The sequence below is a fragment of the Stegodyphus dumicola genome, chromosome 4, assembly GCF_044657685.1.
Source record: "Stegodyphus dumicola isolate Sdum_Otavi_A_Nest chromosome 4, ASM4465768v1".
NCBI classification, from domain to species: Eukaryota; Metazoa; Arthropoda; class Arachnida; order Araneae; family Eresidae; genus Stegodyphus; species Stegodyphus dumicola.
The window spans coordinates 130,249,941-130,272,160 of record NC_140771.1 but is presented as its reverse complement, the minus strand read 5'-3'; the positions used below and the strand labels follow the sequence as shown (position 1 = coordinate 130,272,160).

The 22,220-nt window shown below is 35.9% G+C and overlaps 2 protein-coding genes across 2 annotated transcripts in view; one reads left to right on the top strand and one right to left on the bottom strand.

The window, feature by feature from the left end:
* LOC146997687 (uncharacterized) overlaps positions 1–22,220 on the top strand; it is a 96,578-nt gene that overhangs the window by 65,572 nt on the left and 8,786 nt on the right. The window lies entirely within an intron of this gene.
* Positions 4,192–4,533, bottom strand: LOC146997688 (uncharacterized). The gene has a single exon (XM_085814377.1). It carries the CDS (start codon positions 4,531–4,533, stop codon positions 4,192–4,194), a length of 342 nt encoding a protein of 113 aa, XP_085670503.1.

The window sequence follows — 22,220 nt, the reverse complement described above, 5'->3', positions numbered from 1 at the left end:
TAAAACAGTTACATTTATTGAATACGAAAATGGACAAGTTTAACCTTCACCATATGTTAGGGGCATGTATTGACCCCTAATATATGATGAAGCCTCAGGTGAAAAATTACCTAAGTACAGCTCTGACACTCAATATCACTACATGTCATACTAGAGATAATCTATATCATCTTTAAAATCTTTAAATTTGTCATATCATCATCATTTATCATTTGATTTGTTCACAAATTCGAAAATTCCTTTTACATAAGGTCGAAAATCCATCACAGCATTTTAAAATTATCACAGTTGTTGTTTTTCATGCTCACTTGTCTGACTTATACTCAGCCCAAGCCCACGAAGTTCCTCGTAGGAAAGAGCACAAGTTTAGTCTTGTCATTGGCAACTGCCTTTAGCACCTTACAGGGGACAGTACGACTTTGCTCAATTCTGTCCCCAATTTTGATGGAGAGCAACCTGGGGGGGGGAACAGGCCCGAGGGTCTTTCACCCCTCTTCCCCTGCCATCTCGAGAGGACGTTCGGCTCGCTGCATATTTAGAGTGCCCTAATGCTGCAGAGACGCTATACATTTACAACATCTATGCCTTCTCCAGGATTTGAACCCGGACACTTAGGCACAGCAGTCAGCGACGCTAACCACTATACTGGTTGGGTAACATAATAGTTGTATACAATAGATAGATTTTATGTAATAGAAATAAAGTCTCATTAGAGTATTTGCAAGAAGTTAGCGCTAAATTAAATGAAAATATACTCAAATTCTTTGAAGTATAACTAAAGCAAAAGTTAAGTAATAAATTACAACATTAGTGAAAACAGCTTCCCATTTTCTAGGAATAGAGAGAATATTGACCCCTTGGGGGCACAGATACCTAGGTACATATTAGCAATAAATCTAACTTAAGCATGAGGGAGAGACAGCATAATTTTAAACATGTTGGGGAATGTAATTCATTATCAAATCCATAATATGGGAAATTTTAGGTGGCCTGATCAAGTCTCTTCATAATTACTAATGGTTTGTGTTCATAATGCAGATGTCGATCTGCTCCCAAAAAGCAAGATTGTTTGGCCTTATAATTGCTGTTTTATAGAATAGATTGCTATTGTTGTTGTTGGGAAATTTGCATTCTCCCTTCTGTCTATGCAGTGCTGAAAAGGATGAGAAGTGCAGTGCTATGTAACAGCCATAGAAGTCAAAGCTATATATTGTCGTTGTGGCTTATCCATATAATTATCATCCTGATGTGGTTATCCTGATGACCAGAAGAATGGAAGAGCAACTGAAAGCTGTATTGAAATGATTGCCGCAAGTTCCACCGAGATGAAGGCATCAATATATAAGTGAATGCTACAGAAATGAAGATTTCCATCCACGGAAATACCTCTGAGATGAGAAGGAAAGCAACAGAAAGGAAGAATTCCGTTGATGGAAATGCTGCTGAGATGAAAAAGAAAGTACTTCGTCAGTCCTTAAAGAATTAAAGAAAAATATTGCCGCTCTTGAAAGGAAAATTATCGGTGTTCTGAACAAAAAAACAGCTAAAAGAACATTAAAGCTTGAAGAAGAGTTAGAGATTGCAAAATCAGAAATGCAGGGCGTTGTAAGCGAAGAAGTCGAAAATGTAAAATCCTTTCTAAATGAAGAAATGTCTGGCTTCAATAGAAAATGGAGAGAGAGATTCAAAAACTACTGAAAATTGTAGAACCAGTTTCATCCATAAGCAGAGTGCCAGTTCAGTGTGTTTTGGATAACATTCTGTTCCATTTATTTAGCGATAAAATTAAGTTCTCGCCAGGGTGCTACTTTGGTAGACGGTTGCACGGATTTTGGGCGATTTACATTGGTGCGGTTTTTACAATCGTCAGCCATCTTGAAAAACGCTGTTTTTGCGCATAGTAAAGTATTCGAAACTTTTAAAAAAAAGTAAATATCGTTAAAAGTAATGGATTAATTTTTGTTGAATATTGTCGTTTTTTAAGATGGCAGGCAAGTGTAAATAAATACATTTACTATGAGTATAAAATACTAATGTAAGGTTATTATTACTTTCATATAACAAAGAAGAGAATAAAAACATTGTGCCAACGTTTAATTAGATTAAAATATTACTTAAATTGAATATTGAATTAAAAACATTGGCTCTAGCATAGAATTAGGTGCCCCTTTGATTAGCGACAATTTTTTGTAAAATTTTGGGCGGCCGAGTGACACTGGTAGTTTGGTCCGAGGTTCGAATCCCGCAAACGGGCTGGCTGCATGGGCATTTTCATGGTTTTTCCCATGTGTAACGTGTATACGAGCCGGTTTTCCTTAAAGTCCTCCACGAAGGCATCCCTCCCCTTAGGCAGATAGCCCTCGTGTGCTTTGCCATAATTAAATACACCACTTGTAAAATTTTCGTGATGAAATCTCATTTCTGGTTACCATGATAGTGTAACTTTGCTTTAGCCTCGTGATTTTTTTAAAATAAAAATAGATTGTTGTGTACATGAACAAATTTAAAGCAGTGCACAATGCCTAGTTTTTGCAATTCTGGGATGTTTTTTAAGTGAAAACAGATCAATGTGTACATGGACACGGAGTTCATTCAGTTCTTTGACTTTTTATTTTGGTTTTGTGTAGCGGCCATCTTGAAATTATGTCTTCCTAGCGTCAAAAAAAGAATTGCCAGAAAACGAGGGGCATCCACTTGTAAACTTTTACCAAAACATTATACCAACATTTAAAAGAATTAAAATATTACTAAATTCAAATACTTTAAAATAAGTTATACCGTCAAAAGTCTTTAATCCGGACTCGTTGGGACTTCGGCGATTCCGGATTATAGATCATCAGTTTAAATCTGGTAAGATAGCATGCAGAAATTATAAAATTAAAAACATGAAACCGTAATTTATGAAATAAAGAGCAATTACGATCTAAAGGGTATCAAAATTTTAAAAAGCTTAATATTTATTTGTTTACTTCAGTAAACATTTCTTCCAACGCGCGCATGTGTAAAGCATACATTACGCATAGTTGAAATTAGAAAATTGCAACTAGAAAACTATTTGATGTGTATTCGTGATATTTATAATGACGAGGAATTTGATTTAAATCATATCAAAGACAGAGTACATCGAGATGAAATAGTACATTTATTAAGGAATTATAAGCCGAATAAAATAAAAACATCTGCCCTGAAGATAAAGATAGTGCTGACTTCCAGTTCACTGTGCACCTCAACTCAGAAGATGACATATATGCAAACAACAAATCCAGATTATTACACAGTAACTCTTTACTACTAATTATGCACTTCCAGGTTGTACAGCAATTGTATTGGTCTCTTTAGATTACCTGTTTGAGTTTTTATGAGACAAGAGCGAACCTGACCATCTCTGCCAGGATAAGTTTCTAAGGACTATGTCATTAACATTAAACTAACCAGACACTTTAGTAGATGGACATAAATTCACAGATCTTAAAGAAAGCAAGTAATCTTTCTTCCACCTATTCCAAAAGTGGTTTAACAAGGTTTGTTGTGATAAAGACTAACGTTAGGAATGGAGACAAATAAATAAGCAGAGATTCATCTAAATTAACATATATTGAAACACAAGATGGCACAAGTACAGTAAATTCTACATGGTAAAGTAAAACAGTGACAACAACTAAAAAAACGTTGCCAAGAGAAAAATATAAAAAGCCTGTTGCCACACATGTTGTAAAATACAAATGGGAAATATAATCACAAATAAAAAATTATTTGCAACACTCCCCCTTGATTAAATTTTCCTCAGTCCTACACAGAACCTTTGATTGAACAAGGCTTTCTTTTGCACACTCTTTGTGAACATGTCTGCTGCATTTGAACTGGAAGGCCCATACGTAAAGTTTAACAACTTCTCTTCAACCTTTTCTCTCAAAAAATGCCTGAGTTCAATATGTTTGTTACGCTCTGAAGCGACATGGTTTTTGGCTAAAGAAATGGCACCCTGATTATCAACAAATATGCTTTGTGGAAAGTTTAAAAAATGTCTCCCACAATTTCTTTAAAAAAATTTTGGAACCACAGTACTTCCTTGGCTGTGTGGCACATTGAGAGGTACTCAGCTTCAACTGTTGACAATGCAGTCGTCTGTTGTTTCTTACTGCTCCATGAGACAGCTCCACCTGCTAGTAGAACCACATAGCCACTAAATGATCATCTGTCAATCTTATCACCAGCCCAATCAGAATCACAAAACACTTCCAAATTCTTTCCTGTCTTTTGGAAAGTCAGCTTTAATTCCTTGGTCTGTTTTAGGTAACGAAGGATATGTTGTACACCAGCCCAATGTTCCTTGCTTGGACAATTATTGAATTGGTTCATGTAAGTAGTAGCAAAAGCTAAATCTGGCCTTGTTCCTCCTGCTAGGTACAAGAGCCCTCCAACAGCCTGCCTATATTTTAATGCTCCTTCAGCATTCAACATGTTATCCTTAGTGGCTGTTGTATATTTCATACCTGGATCTAATGGTCTTGATGCTCCTTTAGCATCTTGCATATTGGTTGTTTCCAAGAGTTCACTAACATAGACACTTTGGTCAAGAGTCACACAGCTATCTTCCCTTCTGCTTATCCTAATTGAAAGAAGGTGATGTATTTCTCCCAAGTCCTTGATTTTAAATGTAGCTGCAATATTATCCTTAAATTCCTGAATGATGAATTCTTTGCTTTACATTACAAGAAGATCATCCACATACACACCTACAATTAACTCCTTTTCTTTATTGAAGTAAACACAAGGATCTGCTCTGGATCTTGTTAGGCTCGTTGATTTCAGAAATTTATCAAGGCACATATTCCATTCTCTCCCAGACTGATGAAGTCCATAAAGGCTTCTCTTTAGCAAGCAAACTTCTCTGTGTGTTTTCTCATGCAGACTCACGGGTGGCTGTTCCATGAAAATTGTCTCACTCAGTCTTCCATTTAAATAGGCTGCAGTAATATCGAGTTGATGAACCTGCCAGTCTTGCTCAACTGAGAATGCTAATAAAGTTCTAATTGATTTTGTTTTTATTACAGGAGAAAACATCTCTTTGTAGTCAATTCCTTCGACCTGGGTGTAGCCACGAGCAACTAAATGAGCTTTATATCTTTCCACTTGTCCATCTTTGTTAAGTTTTCTCTTGAAGACCCACTTACATTTCACAACTTTCCTTCCCTCTGGCCTAGGCACTATGTCCCAAGTTTCATTTCGTTTTAAATTTTCCAACTTTTCTTTCATGGATAACTTCCATTTTTCTGCATCTGGACTAGTTAATGCCTCTTCTAAAGTTTCAGGATCATTCTGGAAAGCTTTCTTGGGTGTTGAGCCTTCATATTTCTGTTTCTCGGATTGTCAGCTGCACTGCATTCCACTTGTAATTCCATTTATTTCTGGAGGATTTTCTTCATAAATCTCTGAATTTTCCATGATATAATCCTTTGTCCACTTAGGCGCTGAAATTTGTCTTCTGGTTCGAGTCTTCTTTTCTGGTATATCCTCCACCTCCTTCTTTTCCTGTTGAGGGCCTTCGTCTATTACTTTATTTTCAACTTCATCATCTTGAGATGAACTTGTTGTGGGTGCAATGTTATAATGTTTCCAGTCATGGAAGGTTTCTCTTCAAATATGACATCTCTGGAACAGATTACTGTACTGGTTTCTTTGATGTAAATGTGGTACCTTTCATCTCCATCATACCCAAGGAGATAGCCTTTAGTTGCCCTTTTGTCCATCTTTCTCCTCTTCTGAACTGGGATATGAGTATAGCAAGTCGATCCAATGATGCGCATGTGTTTTATTCTGGGTTTCTTTCACATCCATAATTCATAAGGGCTTGAATTAGGAACTGAAGACTTGCTTGTCCTATTCAATATATAAATTGAAGTACTGACGAACTCTGCCCATAGGAAAGCTGGAAAGTCCACTTCCTCATTCGAGTATTTGAGAGTTCTGGCCATTTCCAGGACTGTTCTGTTCTCTCGTTTAGCACTGCCATTTTGTTCTGGTGTATATGGAGCTGTGAGCATCTGGGAGATTCCATGCTTGTTCAAGATCTTGCGAACGGCTTGGTTGTCAAATTCTCCACCATTGTCACTGAGCATTTCTTTAACCGTATGCCCTAAGTTCTTAGCGTGAGCTATGAAATTTTCAAGCACATCGTTTACTTCTGTATTGTGCTTTAAGAAAAAACAGTATCGAAATTTGGTTAAGGCATCTTTGAAGATTGCAAAGTAACGGTATTTCCTAAATGACTGATCTGTTGATTTTTCCAATAATAATCCTATGTGCTATATCTGACTTCGAATCTAAAATTTTCTGAAGAACACAAAAACCTTGTCTAAAACTTAAAGGTTTATTTAACTGGAACTTCAACACTGATGAAAACTTAACATCATAAACGAAAACTTAACATCTTGGGCGGAAAAACTTCAAAGTGCTTTAAAGTAACAGCTATGCCGGCACGGTGAAGAACACTTTCCCTTAAAAGACAGAATCCATCTAGCCCTTTCGGCGTATATCTCCATTCGCTGAATTCAGACATCCGCTCCTACGTGTTTTGGACTTAAACGGCCAGGCTGGAACTGGAATAGGACCGGAACAAGACGGGAACCGGAACAGGACTGGATCCGCAACAAGACGGGAACCGGAATCTCTCATCCCCTGGCTTCTCCCCGGGCAGGTCTATTCTGGCTCGAACTAAAAGGAACTGCGGTGCCACTAAGGAAAGCACCTCCTTTTATTGCCGGCGGTTGCCGTTACTACAGGCGACTATGCAAATATTTAACATCCTTCCACCTAAGGAAAAAAAAAGAAAAAAGTGAACTTTCACATCAAAGTAAGACAATGCCAAAGAGCCTTAATATACCAGTCTGTCCGGCGGAGTTACAGTTCTACCAGATCGTGTTACAGGCCTGAAAGATTTATCATCTATGTTGAGTTTAAGTTCAGACAAAGAATCTTGTTTTTCATTCTGCAGCTTCACGGGTACATCATTTTGCGCAACCTCTAAAGGATACAGAGTTCGAACTGCTCTAAGCAAAATTCCATTTCGGGTCTTTACTCTTGCAAGCCGATTTATTCCATCAGGTCCTGGAAGTAATTCTATGACACGACCAAGTTGCCAAAAAAGTCTTTTGTCACTACTACCGATCAAAACAATATCATCTAATTTAATAGTAACTTTCCTTTCAGCTCTTTTATGCGAAACCTTGAGAATTTCTCAAATATTCTTTACGAAATCTATTTTTAAATGCTTCTCGTACAGTTTGAATATACTGAAATCTTCTTTGTAAATTACTTGATTTACTACCGTATTTTATATCCCGCAAACTACTAGTTCTAATTTCTTTTAAAAAGTCGGCAGGAGTTAAAGCTTTAAATTCAGGATCGGAAGGAATTACTGTCAACGGTCGGTCATTAAGAATCGCATCACAGTCACACAGTATCGTGTACATTTCTTCATAATTTAAACAAGCATGTTTAAGAACTTTTTTAAGGACTTGCTTCATCATTCCGATCAGACGTTCCCACCAACCACCCCACCATGGAGCACCAGGGAGAATAAATTTCCATGTTATCCGCTCATTGGCTGCCTGCCGATTAATTTGTTCAAAATCTATTAATTTGAATGCATTTGAAGCTCCTACAAAATTAGTTCCATTATCACTGTACACAGTTGTGGGTTTACCTCTTCGTGACACGAACCGATGAAAAGCCTGAAGAAACACTTCTGTAGATAGAGAAGTCAGCAACTCCAAATGGACCGCTCTATAAACGGCGCATGTAAAAACAAATCCATGCCTTTTCTTTGTTTCTCAACAATAAAGGACCACAAAGGTCTATACCCGTTACTTGAAATACTGCTGAATCATTTACTCGCTCTATTGGCGGTGGGGCTGATATGTGGTCAACAGGTGCAGCAGAATATCTCTTGCAAGTAATGCATTTACTCAAAACAGAACGCATCGTTCTTCTGCCAGATAACAACCAAAACCTTTCCCTTAAGGTATTCAGTATATATTGTACACCTGCATGTCCTTTCTTTTTATGTTCTTCCATAATTAAATTCCTAACTAATGGATGTTCTCCTGGTAATATTATAGGTGTTCTAAACTCTAACGTGTCATCTCTTCGAAACGCACCAGTTTTCATTCTTACAATTCCCGCATCATAAAATGGACTAAGAGTTCGTAAGCGTGCGTCTTCTATATCCTGAAACGATTCCGATTGAATCAAGCGAATAACAACCTTTTCTGCAAAATCAATTTCATCAACAGTGAGTTCACCTTTCCTTTTTTTCTTATTTCTGCAATTAAAGAAAAATCGTTGAATCCAACCAACAACTCTAACTGTTTTTCGATAGCTAGAAAATCGCTCACTCAAACTAAACCTTTCAGTAGACACTAGAGATGAAACCACTGCCTTTTTTTTCTCGCTGGCTATTTCCGCTTCATCAGTTATAAATTCGGCACTCGGCCAATTTTCTTGGGATTTTAAAAGCCAGCTCGGACCCTCTCACCATTTTGACCGGAAGAGTTGGCGAACTGAACACCCTCTACTTGGAAGATCTGCAGGGTTAAGATGACCAGGTATATGCCTCCAATCCTCCACACGTGTCAAAAGCCTTATTTCCTGTACTCTATTTTCTACAAATGTCCCCCATTGTTCTTCCCTTTTTATCCATGCAAGGACAGTAGTTGAATCTGTCCAGAAAAATATACTTCTGGCCTCAAAGTCTTTTAGAACGTCTGCAGCAAGACGAGATGCAATAGTTGCTGCTAACAATTCTAATCTTACAATAGTAGTTTCCTTTTTACCACAAGGGGAAACTCTAGACCTAGCCTGAACCAACTGGACTTTAATTGATTCAGGTTCTTCTACACGAATAAAAACTACTGCCGCATACGCAGCTTGACTGGCGTCACAAAAAACATGGATTGAACACTGTTTTGGCTGATATCGTATCCACCTTGGAATTTTAATGTTTTTCAAAAGAGAAATGTCTTTTACCCATTTCAAAAATTTACTTTTAATTTCGGTGTTGACTTCTTCGTCCCATTTTACTTTTGTTTCCCATGTACGCTGTAATAACATCTTAGGTAATATAAGGACTGGACATGTTATACCGATGGGATCAAATACTTTATGGGCTATTGCCAAAATACTTCTTTTCGTAACTTTCTCGAAACAAAGATTTTGTAAATTAGCAACATTTATTTGAAGAGTATCGCCTTGTCTTTCCCATAACAAACCTAATACATTCGCAATAGTTTCTGTTTCTAAACTACAGTCGGTATATTCCCAACCCCGTAATTCAAATTTTCGTTCTGCCATAACATCTGAAGATACTTTCATGAAGCGCTGTAATTCATCTTCACTTCCGACACTTGTTACACAGTTATCAACATAGAAACTATTCATTAATTTAACAATAATGTTGGAAGAATATTTTACATCTGCATCATTTTTCTCCAAAATTGAATTTAAGTGATATTGAATAACAGCTCCAAGTAAAAATGGACTACTAGTTACACCAAATACGACTCGACAATGACGAAAATGCTTCAAGCCATCTTCACCCTTTATCCAAAGAAATCGGAGGAAGTTTCTGTCACTAAAATTCAGGCCAGTTTGTAGAAAGGCCTTACGAATATCAGAAATCACCCCTATTTTTTCTTGGCGAGATCTATTTAAGATTGTAGGAATAAATGAAATAAGGTTTAATCCCTTTTCAAGACAATCGTTGAGACTCGGAGAACCCTTTGCTTTAGACGAAGCGTCAAATACTGGCCGTAACTTCGTAGTATTATGTTCCTTAACAACATGTCTATGGGGCAAATAATGATGGGGTAAATCTAATTCATTTACGGGTACTTCCTTTATTATGCCTTCTTTGAGCCATTCTTGGAATATATTTTCATACTCTTGGCGAAGATTATCTATTTCAAGTTGCCTAGTCGTACCGTGCAACCTTTTAAGCGATAACTCAAAATTATCCGACAGGTGCCCTTCCAACCAAGGCAAAGACACTACAAAGCGGTCATCTTCTATTTTTACAGTATCAAGAAAATGTTGCCTGGTAGCCTCATACAATTCCAATTTACTGTTTTGTTCGGATGGGTCCGTAATACCAAGCGAGTCGAGGGCCCATAAATCAGAAATACAAGCCTCTTTATTCAACATTGATGTAACTAAGAATGTTGAACCTTCACTATTCAACTCCCCGGTTTTTCCCATAACCGTCCATCCTAACTTTGTTTCAATAGCTACAAGACCGTTTGAAATTTGTGTACGATTCCCCGTTAATAATCGTCCTGCAACATCGGCTCCTATTAAAATTTCTATAGGTCCTTCTAAACGATCTGTTAAACTTATTCCACAGTCAGCAAGCTCCTTAAGCCATATTCCTTGTCCAATAGAAGGTATACGATTACAAATAACAGGCTGACTTAACGCATCAAAATTACAACTGTAAGAGCCAGACATATTAGATAAATGAATTTTGTAAACTTTATGTTCACACAAACTGGTCGTTGTACCGCCAAATAATGCGTGGCTAAGGTATTCCTTTACCGTGTACCTGTAACCCATATCTTGAGCTGCGCTTTGCAGAATATATGAACCAGTATCAATTATAGCTCGAGCCGAACGAGATTTTTTATCCCCTTCAATTATTACTCTTATTGTTTGCAGCAAAACTTTAGGAGACCTTGAAGAAATGTTGGCGAGTGTTTCAGCCTGATTTGGAGGCTGTTCCGTTGCCCTTGTCTCACTCATTTGTGAATGGCCCTTACATAGAAAAATATGATGCCTTTTGCCGCATGTAAAACAAACTGTTTTTAATCTATACCTCTTGACAGAATGTCCAGATTTCAGACACAGATAACAAGAGCGTGTCCTTTGGACCAAAACTTCTCTTTCTGACAACGATAAGTTACGCGCCTGAAAACATTCCGCAGAACCATGATTTATACTGGAACAAAATATGCAGCCTTTTCTAGCTTCATTAGAAGAAGTAAACAGTTCAGCTGCCGTAGGTTTTAAGTGAGGTTCTCTTATCTTTAAACCCGAATTCCCTTTCTTATTACCGTGAGCCAATCGATCAAAAACATTGAAAGATTTAGCTGCTAAAGAAATTCTTTCCTCACTTTCAACTTCACCGCGCAAGAAGCATAAAAGGCGCTCAAGGTCAGATTCCCTTTCTCTTAACTCGGCGTTTTCACCGGTTAAACTTTCTGATCCTTTACGCGAAAACCTAAGTCTCTCCCAGGTTTTTAAGACTTCATTCGGCAATGCTGATTCTACCAATGGATATAATATCGCGCAATATTTACCTCTATTTATTCCCAATATCTCCAAGGCTCTTAGATTAGATTCGAGTTCATCGTATAGTTTCCGCAAAGAGTGTGTACCTTGTTTTTGAATAACAAGGGTTAGCAAATCACGAATATAAATCTCCGTTAGTAATTCTTTGTTACCAAAACGCGTCTGCAATGCTTCGATTGCGCTCTTGTAACTATCGCCAGTTGGCGGAAAGCTTTTAACTATTTCCTCTGCAGGAGAATTCTTCTCCATAGCCTGTGTTAAATAAGCAAATTTATCATTATTATCTAATGTAGGATCTTTATCAATCTTTTGGAATTGCACCCAAAATCCTAGCCATTTCTTCACGTTGCCGTCAAACATAGGCAATTTAATCTTCGGATAATGTAACATTTTATTCTGAATAAAGGACGGATCAATTAAAGTTACATTCGGGGTTCCAGAAGTAAGATCTTTTACTTTACTTTCCAGAAGTCTCCACCTATCAAAATATAATTCAGATTCATCTATTTCTTTAATAAGTAAAGTCTCATCTGTAATTTCTTTAAACATTAATTCTCGTATTTTCATTTCAGTATCAAACAAAACTTTAGCTTTCTCGGCAATAACTTTTATTTTAATTAATTTTTCTTCCTGATTAAATTTAGTTTCTTCATTGTCAAATTCATTACACGCTTTACTGAATAGTCTTCTATATTGAGTTCGTGCTAACTTTAAAGCTTCCATGATTCAAAAATAAAAAAGTCGCTTACCTTGCAGACAATATCCTGTCGCGGACGCCAAATGTTGATTTTTCCAATAATAATCCTATGTGCTATATCTGACTTCGAATCTAAAATTTTCTGAAGAACACAAAAACCTTGTCTAAAACTTAAAGGTTTATTTAACTGGAACTTCAACACTGATGAAAATTTAACATCATAAACGAAAACTTAACATCTTGGGCGGAAAAACTTCAAAGTGCTTTAAAGTAACAGCTATGCCGTCACGGTGAAGAACACTTTCCCTTAAAAGACAGAATCCATCTAGCCCTTTCGGCGTATATCTCCATTCGCTGAATTCAGACATCCGCTCCTACGTGTTTTGGACTTAAACGGCCAGGCTGGAACTGGAATAGGACTGGATCAGGACCGGAACAAGACGGGAACCGGAACAGGACTGGATCCGCAACAAGACGGGAACCGGAACAGGGCGGGAACCGGAATCTCTCATCCCCTGGCTTCTCCCCGGGCAGGTCTATTCTGGCTCGAACTAAAAGGAACTGCGGTGCCACTAAGGAAAGCACCTCCTTTTATTGCCGGCGGTTGCCGTTACTACAGGCGACTATGCAAATATTTAACAGATCAAATGGCCCACAAATATCTGTCGAGAACAATTCTCCAGCTTTTGTAACCGCTTTCCTGGTTCGAAACTTTAAACGATGGGATTTTCCGTATACACAAGTTTCACATAATTTCATATCAGACTTAATCTTAATATTCAACTCTTTCTTTACAATGGCCTTTACATGTTTTTTATCTTGGTGACCCCATCGTTCATGATAAAGTTGGAGAGTTGATTCATTATTCTCAGTCATGTTGATGTCAATGTGTACCGTGAGTTTCAGGAACTAAGGTCTTCATCACGGCTTTAAAGAGACCCCCACCAGCATTTCTTGTTCCATGCAGAACTATTTCACCATCTATTTTTAAATAGCAGTCCTTAAATGTTGATTCAAACACACTGTTTTGATTTCTATCTTGAGATGCTAACACAGAAAATAGATTTTTACTTATTTCTGGAACATACCAGACATTTTCAAGATTTTTGATTTGATTCATCCCATTTACAATGGTCATTATCTTGATGGTGCCTTTTCCAATGGCTGGTAATGACTTTCCATTTGCCACAGTGATGCTATGAGGAAGCTTAAAACTTTTGAAGTCTATAAAGTAGTGTCTGTTATTGACGACATGCTTCGAGGCCCCATTATCAATAAACCAATCATCAAAATTCGTTTCTGCAGAAAATATTGTATCATCTACAGCTAGAAGTGTCATATTTGCAGCAACACTGTTTTTACTTCCCTTGTTTGGCCCTATATGTGGACTGGGTTTCGGCGGTTTTCCATCAGCTATCCATTTCTTGCATGTTCTGACCCAATGTCCTCTCTGGTGGCAATAATTACACTTGCCATTGTTTTTCTTGTTAATAGATGATTTCCACTTAAATTCCGGATTTGCTATCAATGCTTCCTGATCTAAAGTTTCTAAAAAATTTGGATCTTTCCTTAATTCTCTTTCATGGGTGCACAATTGTGTGGTTAATTCATCTAAAGTTCTCTTTTCATCACTAAGAAGTAACCAACTCGATTTGAAAGTACGATAACTGGGAGAAAGAGTATCCAATATTTTACAAATCAACAGCATTTCTGGCAGTCTGTTTTCTTCCTTATTTTCAAGCCCACTGTTCAGTTCATTCCATAGATTTTTCAGTTTTGACAAATGAGCTGCCATATCATCATTTGACCAACTGAATTTGAAGAACTGTAAACATATGTTATAAAGTTGGTTATCGGACGAATCTTCGAATACTTTGTGAAGTTCCAGCCAAATGTCTCTTGCGCTGTCAAATCTCATTACCTTTTGTAAAATGTCTTCAGTCATGGAGTTCGTAAGAACCATCATAGCGCAATTATTTGCTTTATTAAAAACCTTAATATCATCTCTAAATCTCTTTCGAATCTCTTCGGCGGCCGCATGATCATGCTCTTCTGGCTTCTTCAGTTTTCCTTCCACAACTTCTAAAGCGTTTTCGTGATAATTTACTACGAACTTAATTCTATATTTCCAAATAGGCCAATCACTTTTTCCGCATAACGTCTGAACCAATATCTTTGCAGCTTCCATTTTTGCGAACTAATTTGCCGATTCACGTAAGGCTTAAGAACTGCCGTGTTAGGCTTACGAACTGCCGGTAATGTTTTTCTCCACTTCGCTCATAAATTTCCCCGCACAGTTATATCATGCTGGTACCAATAACCTGATGAAGACTAACGTTAGGAATGGAGACAAATAAATAAGCAGAGATTCATCTAAATTAACATATATTGAAACACAAAATGGCACAAGTACAGTAAATTCTACATGGTAAAGTAAAACAGTGACAACAACTAAAAAAACGTTGCCAAGAGAAAAATATAAAAAGCGTGTTGCCACACATGTTGTAAAATACAAATGGGAAATATAATCACAATTAAAAGTTTTTTGCAACATGTTGATGTTTATACCTTTTGGTCAAGGAATTTCTAGACCCAATCAAGTCTTCTCTGCACACTTTTGTAACTGGAAGAGAAAGTAAACGTTTACCAATTAAGAAATGAGCAGGAGTTAGCGGTGAGGTTTCTGAAGGGTCATTGTAAACATACGTTATGGGCTTTGAATTAATTATGGCTTCGATTTCTATGAAGACTGTTTCTAGCTCATTCAAACAGAGACTAGAACGTTCAACTATTTTCTTTAAACAAGTTTTGATCGTTCTAAAATGCCTCTCCCAGAACCCTCCCCACCATGCTCCCTTTTCCACAGTAAACTTCCATGTTATACCGTAGGAGGAAAACAAATTTTGTACAGATGGATGTTGAATACACTTCCAAACTTTTCGCAACTCGAGATCAGCACATTTGAATGTCTTGGCATTGTCAGAATATATCGTTGAGCACAATCCACGACGAGAAATAAACCTACGAAACGCAAGCATAAAATTCTCCACGCTCATAGAAGGGACAAGTTCTAGATGTAAAGCTCGAATTGTAGCACATGTAAACAAAAGCAGATAATGTGTATTCTTGCTGTCCTTTGTAAAGAAGGGACCAACATAATCCAGCCCTGTTACAGAAAATGGAGATGATTAAAGAACACGATCAGGTGGTAAAGAGCGGTTTCCTGTGTACCGGCGCGCACCTTGCATTTCATTGCAAATATTGGAGGATTGTACTTTGAAGCAGTCATTCTTAACTCTTACAATATTCACGATGACCGACATATTTGATGATCAGTTAATACTGTTCTATTTCAAAGAATTTTCATGGCAAAGAGAAGGCTGATTCTGTCTTTGCGGAACTCTGCGCGCTTTCCAACCCGTGAAACTGGATATTTACGGCCACCAACATATTCCAGCTCGACTTTGTTGTGCCTTCGGGGATGAAGATGGACTTACCAACAGTTTTTCGGGGACATCGATCGTCGCCCAGCCCTGAACTCCTATGCTACAGCAAATTAAAAGTGAAGTGGAAGCACTCACCCACGAAAAATATAATTACGTTCTGCTCGACAAATACCCTGACGGAGATGTCAAGATATCCGCGCACAGAGACGATGAAAGTTCTCTGAACACTTCCTACTGCATTCCCACTCTGAGTAACGGTGCGACGCGAGTAATGCATTTTACAAGAGAGAATTATATGACACACATTCTGAGTCTGGAACATGGGTCGCTTCTAGTGATGGAACCCCCCCACACGAATTGTAGTCTGGAAATACGGTATCCCCATCCCAGCCCGAAGTGAAGGCTATTCCAATAAGTTTGACGTTTAGAAAAATTATATCTTCACAACAGAACCGTTCTTCTGATTAAATTGACTTTGGTTATTTCGATAATTAACTCCATACCCAAAAACCTTATATGAATAAAAAGACTTTCCCGTGCAAGAAAGCACGTTTAGAAGATGAGATACTCCGGACGACTGGCTGAGTCGGCATTATCAGTCATCACAAAATCATGATGAAGGGATCAATTATTGGTAATTGTGATACTTCTTTGGCAAATGAAGCTACTCCATTGATGGAACACAGAGAAAACTTTATTTAGCACTCAAATGGCGACATACAAAACAAGAAGAAAGAAGACTTCTAGCATTTAAAAATAAATTACATTCTTCAAGCGAGAGTCGCACGTGGCACTCGAGCCTTAATACGTGGTACTCAAATACCTTAATGTTCATCTTTTTAAATTATTTAAACTAAAAGATTTTAATAATATTTAAAGCTGTTACATCATTAGAGCGCATGTGTCGTTTTTCCATCGTTGCAAGTAGAAAAAATAATGTTCGAATTCATGTACAGAACATTTCAGAAAAGAATGATTTCAAATGTGGATCTTCTCTTTAGGGTGTGAGTATGACTCCTGCGATGTGGTATGATTTCATGAACAAATTACGAAACTTTAATTTCAAATATTCGGAAGCGTCTTTCATAGCCAATAATCAGTTGTTGGTATTTTGTGCAAACGCGCAATGTATACTTCAAAAATTTTTTAAAGCTCATGCGTTGGTTTCCGTCTTATAGCAAATTGTTTTGAATTAGAGTCATATCAGACCGATAAACGTTTAGATTTATACAGTGAAATAACACAGACTATACAAACTGCTCTATTTCAAAATGTGTTACCGCATGAGATAAGAAAACGGTGGTCAGAATGCCAGCAGCTGGAGCATTTAACTAGCGAGCAATGCATGCAGAAACTTAACAATATTATTTACGAGGAGTACTTAACCAGTCTCAACAAGATAATTATATGTGAGGGATGTGCAGTAAACCATCGAAGTCAGCGTCGCCACCCCTGTGTAATTGGAGACAACTCCGGAAAAAGCTATGAATAATACGTACTGACAAAGTTACATTGTCAATAAACTTTAACAGACTTGATCAAAAACTTTATGTAAACACTTGCTGTTGTATTTATGACAGTGATGACGTTTTAAAGAGTATTTCATTGTCAACTTTACGTGATAGAATAGAAAATTTGTGAGAAAAAATTCTTTTAAAAGTATGTTCAGTACACTCCCGATTATCCGCGGAATTGGGTGGCGCGGCCGCCGTGGATAACAAAAATCGCGGATAATCCGAAAAAAGCTAAAAACGGGTATAGCAAAAGAGAAAACAGTCATTCCAACTTTGAAAAATCGTTTTATGTATAATAAAACGTAAAATAAACAGCAGGAAATGTTTAATTAACGCTTAATAATTTAGTATATCACTCAAAACTAACCTAAAATGCATTTTATTAATGAAAACAGAAAAGTGCTTTGTACTTACGAGAGGCGTGAAGGATACACAGAAAAATTAATAGATATGTACTGTTTTAATACTGTAATGTATTATGTAATTACAAAAGCATAACTGTAAAACTACACCTTTTTGAAGAAATCAGTCATTTGTGTTTGCTTCTTGCTTTGGAAGCATTTTCTCTTGATTCGAGATTGCATTTTTCGTAGCATAAGTTTCTCGCCTAACTCCGCGTCGTCTTGTTCTTCCAAATAGCTCAGCAGTTCGTCGACTTGTTGCAAAGCCGCTTCTTGAGTCTTCCGCATCTACACAGTGGGCTCTTCTTCGCCTTCACTTCGCTGTCCTTCATTCTCGGTCTCTCCGCTTGCTTTCTTCACAATTTCGTCATCTGTCAAGCGTTCGAAGCCAGGTTCATAGACGTCACACTCCAACCACTCGTTAATGTTTTCAGCATCGACGTTCTCACCACCAGGAACTGTTTTCACCATATCGGCAAGAGTTGCCGTGGGCGTGTCTACATCTTCATCCCCTTCCTCACAATTCATCGTGGAACTTTGGAACTTACTTTGGGGATTACTTTGGAAATTAATTCTAGTTTTTACGTAATCGTCAACACAACCTTCTTTCGTTTTCCTGACATTTTAAATCGGTAACGAAAAACATAAAACCAAAACGCACAAGCACTGAACACAATAAAAGATAAGAAATTAACTCCGACCGGTTCGCAAACACTAACAGGCCTAAACTAACAATGGCGAGTGGGAGGAAGTGGACGTGTGAGTAAGATTAAGACGAGAGAGGGCAGTGGAGCGGGCACTGCAAAGGTGAGTAAGAACTCACTTACTCATCAGAGGGGAAGGTTCCGAGAAGGCCTGGGATATTTTTGCTATAAATAAGCACGATGTTAGCAAATTTAACATTTCGCTCAGTTTTATGAACATTTTTATTTCCTTTGCTTTACGCTTGTTAAAAAAAAAACTCTTTGTGCGGCAGGCGCGGATAATCGGGAGTCTACTGTATTTTAATAAAACTTTTTTTATTTATATTGAATTGTATCTTTATTTAGCTAAGCTGTCAACTGTTTCATATTATAGGAAATGATATGTTACTCAGGTTTAATACTAATGCCTTACGAGATTTTACATTTTTTTCTGTCCTAATGAATGGGATTTTCGTAGTGTGTATGTAGATATTTAATTGCATTTTCCTTAATAATGCTTGGGAATAATTTAATAGTATGTCGCGTAAATATGCTTTTCTTTTAAAAATCCTAATTGAAAGTTAATTAAAATTAATTAATTAGTATTAAATGTATCTCAAAGTGCTAATTGCACTGCAAAGTAATTCGTGATTTTTGAGTATATACTGACAAGGTGACAAAGTGAACTTCAGGTTCCACTGATAGTAAATCTGGAGCCGATAAGAATATGTTAAGACTCATTTTTAGATACGCTTTCTATGGCACATCTTCTAAAACTTATTGGGAATTCTGCGTAAATAACTTACATTCGATAAAGGTTATATCCATATTTGGATTAAAGCTTTAAATATTCCACAGTGGACAATACTTTTTTCGTATTGTGTTCTTAAGAAAATAGTTCTCAGATAGGTATTCGCTGCTGAGGAAATACCGCAGGAAAAGATGAATGAGGAAAGTTAAATGATCTTTGGAGTTTTCGCCATAGAAAAAGGTAATATTTAGCAGCATTAATTAAATTACAGTTCTCGAACATGCATAGAATGTTCCTATAATGCAAACTTATATGTACAATTATAGGAAACTTGAACACTTATTATTATGAATAAATTTCTGTATTCGCGATGGATGAAAGTTAAAATATTCGAAAATATAGCGGAGATTATGGCAAAATATCTCTTACCGTTTCTTTCTTTGGTTCGTTCTGTAAATGTAAATATATCGGTAATGATATATGCTGTGTAAAGGTATGGTAGTGTTTTACAAGATTTCGTTCGTTACAGAATAAATTGGAAAATAAATTAATGAAAACTGACACTCACGAAAGAAAATCCTAGTATAAGAAATTAAAAAATAGACTATATATGTGATTGTCTAGGGAAATTTAGTTGGAACTGAACTAGGTTCGAAGAAATGTGTTAACATTATACACTGGAAATAAAATTATATCGATTAAACAAAATTTCAAGAGCTGAAATGATAACCAATGGGTAAAATCGATGGTCATTGACCTCTCATTCGATACTGAAAATGTTTATCATAGTCATTTCTTTTGTATGTGTAATTTAAATAATCGTTAATTTCACATGAAAGTTGTCGATGAAGGCAGAAATATCCGTACTTAGTGCAGGAAAAAGGCAATAATGTGAAAATTTACATAGTCGATATATTTAAAGTTTAAAAGTAATAGTATTCAATGTAGTCAGTTATCAAAAAATACTGAATTGTAAGGTATTAAACGTTCAAAATAACAAGAAAGACTTCTGGATGTATACATGAAACTGTGAATATGGTTCTAAAATTATGCATGAAAGTAGTGAATTCATTCTAAAAATGTGGAATCTATCAAGTTAGCTTAATCAGAATCGAGATTCAAAACCGAACATTCGCATGACTGAGGAGCTTAAAAGCATGCATTTAGATGAAAATGATGTAAAAACTTTAAGGAAACATCAGAATATGCAGGAAATGTTAAAGTTTGAAAATGCGAATGAAGTTAATAATGAGGTAAAGTAGTAAAGTCAGTCATGGTAAGAGTGCTACAGAATGATAAATTGTAGTATTGGCAAATTAAAATAGTATTATAAAGACTATCAAGTAAGGGCTATTCAACGCATTGGATATAAATAATAGTTATCGGTTCTAAAATAAAATGCTTTATTGAAAACTATCTCTATGTTTAAGACATTTAAATATGTAAATTTAGCTGAAATAGTAAAATAAAATGCGTAATTACAATCGAAAATTATAAAAAAAAAAAAAAAAAAAAAAAAAAAAAATCTAAAACGTATTAAAATTACATCTAAAATTAATTAAAATTAATTTATATGGTAGAAAAATGTGATAAACAAGCTCAAAATTAGAGTAGTTTAAAAATTACGAAGGTTTGAAATGTACGAAACAAGTTAAAAATAGCATCTAAAATTCAATACAGCTTATAGTTAGAAAATAGAGAAATTAAGCTAAAATTAAGAGCCTGTTTGAAATTATGAAGGTTAACACGTTTGAAAGCAGTTAAAAATTAAATGAAAGTCATGTACATAGTGTGATAATATAGCAAGTTAGTTAAAAATCAGAGTACGTTGGAAACTAAACAAAGTTAGTAGAAAAGATATTAAAATTTACATCTAAAACTAAATAAAAGTTAGAGGTGTATTGTAGGAAAATGTAATAAACAAATTTAAAATTAGAGTACTTTAAGAATTAGGAAGGTTCAAAATGTACGAAACACGTTAAAAATAACCATCTAAAATTAAATAAAGTTCATATATATGGTTAGAAAATCGAGGAATTAAGGTAAACATAAGAGCCTGTTTGAAATTACGAAGATAAAAACGTACGAAATTTGTTAGAAACGGAGGAAAATTAGTTAAAAACTAAATGAAAGTTATAAACATAATGTGAAAATATAGCAAATTAGTTACCATTCAGAGTATGTTGGAAACTAAAAACGTTAAAAGGTAGAAAAGAAGTTAAAATTTATATCTAAAATTAAATAAAAGTCAGGTATATGATCTGAAAATATAGAAATTGTGTTAAAATTAAAACTATATTGGAAATTATGAAGGTTAAAATGTATGAAAGAAATCAAATAAAAGTCATGTATATAGTGTAAAAATATAATAAATAAGTTAAAAATTAGGGTACATTAAATATTATGACGGCTAAAATGTATCAAATAAGCTAAATTTTACATCTAAAATTAAGTAATATAATAAATAGAAACGCAGATCTGAATAATTAAGCTCGTAAATTGTAACAAATGAGTTAAGAGTATTGGTTAAAAGGCATGAAAATAATTTCCGGTAAAAGGGAATAAGCAATAAAAATAATGAATACAATTAAGATTACGGAAAGTAAATCTGGTACTATGAACAGAAGATTAAAAAAAATAAGGTAAAATTCTTAGTAGGAAATCATAAGAATTAAAGTATACAGAAACATAAAACAAATTGCATCTAAAATTAAAACATTCTGAATCAATCTTTAAATTCAAAAATAAGCGCTGTTAAGGATACCAAGGAAATAACCACCTTATCCATCATAAAATAGCTGGATTACAAAGAAAAAATACAAAAGCTAAAAATTCATTAACGAAAACTTCGGAAAATCAAGAAAAGATAATCTCTTCTCAAAGTGTGACGTTATCTTATCAGTTATATGAAGAATCCTGAAACACTCTCTCTTATCTGCTGGGAACTCCTCCACAATCTGGACCCCTTCCGGTGATGTCATACTTCACATAGACTCCCTTCCGCAAACGTCATTGGTCACGCCCACACCGCAAATGTCGCAAAACTGTCATATTCTATCTACCAAAAGGGAATCGAACTTCCGGCAGGTGTGAAAGGGGTGCGTGGGGTGAAAAATAAGATTGAGAAACTCTGAGCTAGAGGATTAAGAGATCAGATTTTTGCCCGCTGGGACCGGTCACGGATTTAGTTGAATAGATTATAAACCACTTTTAGTTTAGCCTTAGTTCCGATAACTTTATCGAAACGGGGAGAATTTTGACTTAGTTTTAACCCTTATATTGTAAATACTGTATGTACTCATATTTAACCAAGATTTAATTATGGAACTTATTATCTGATGAACTATGTTTTATTTTTGATTTCCATCATTGCAAGTTTTAATGC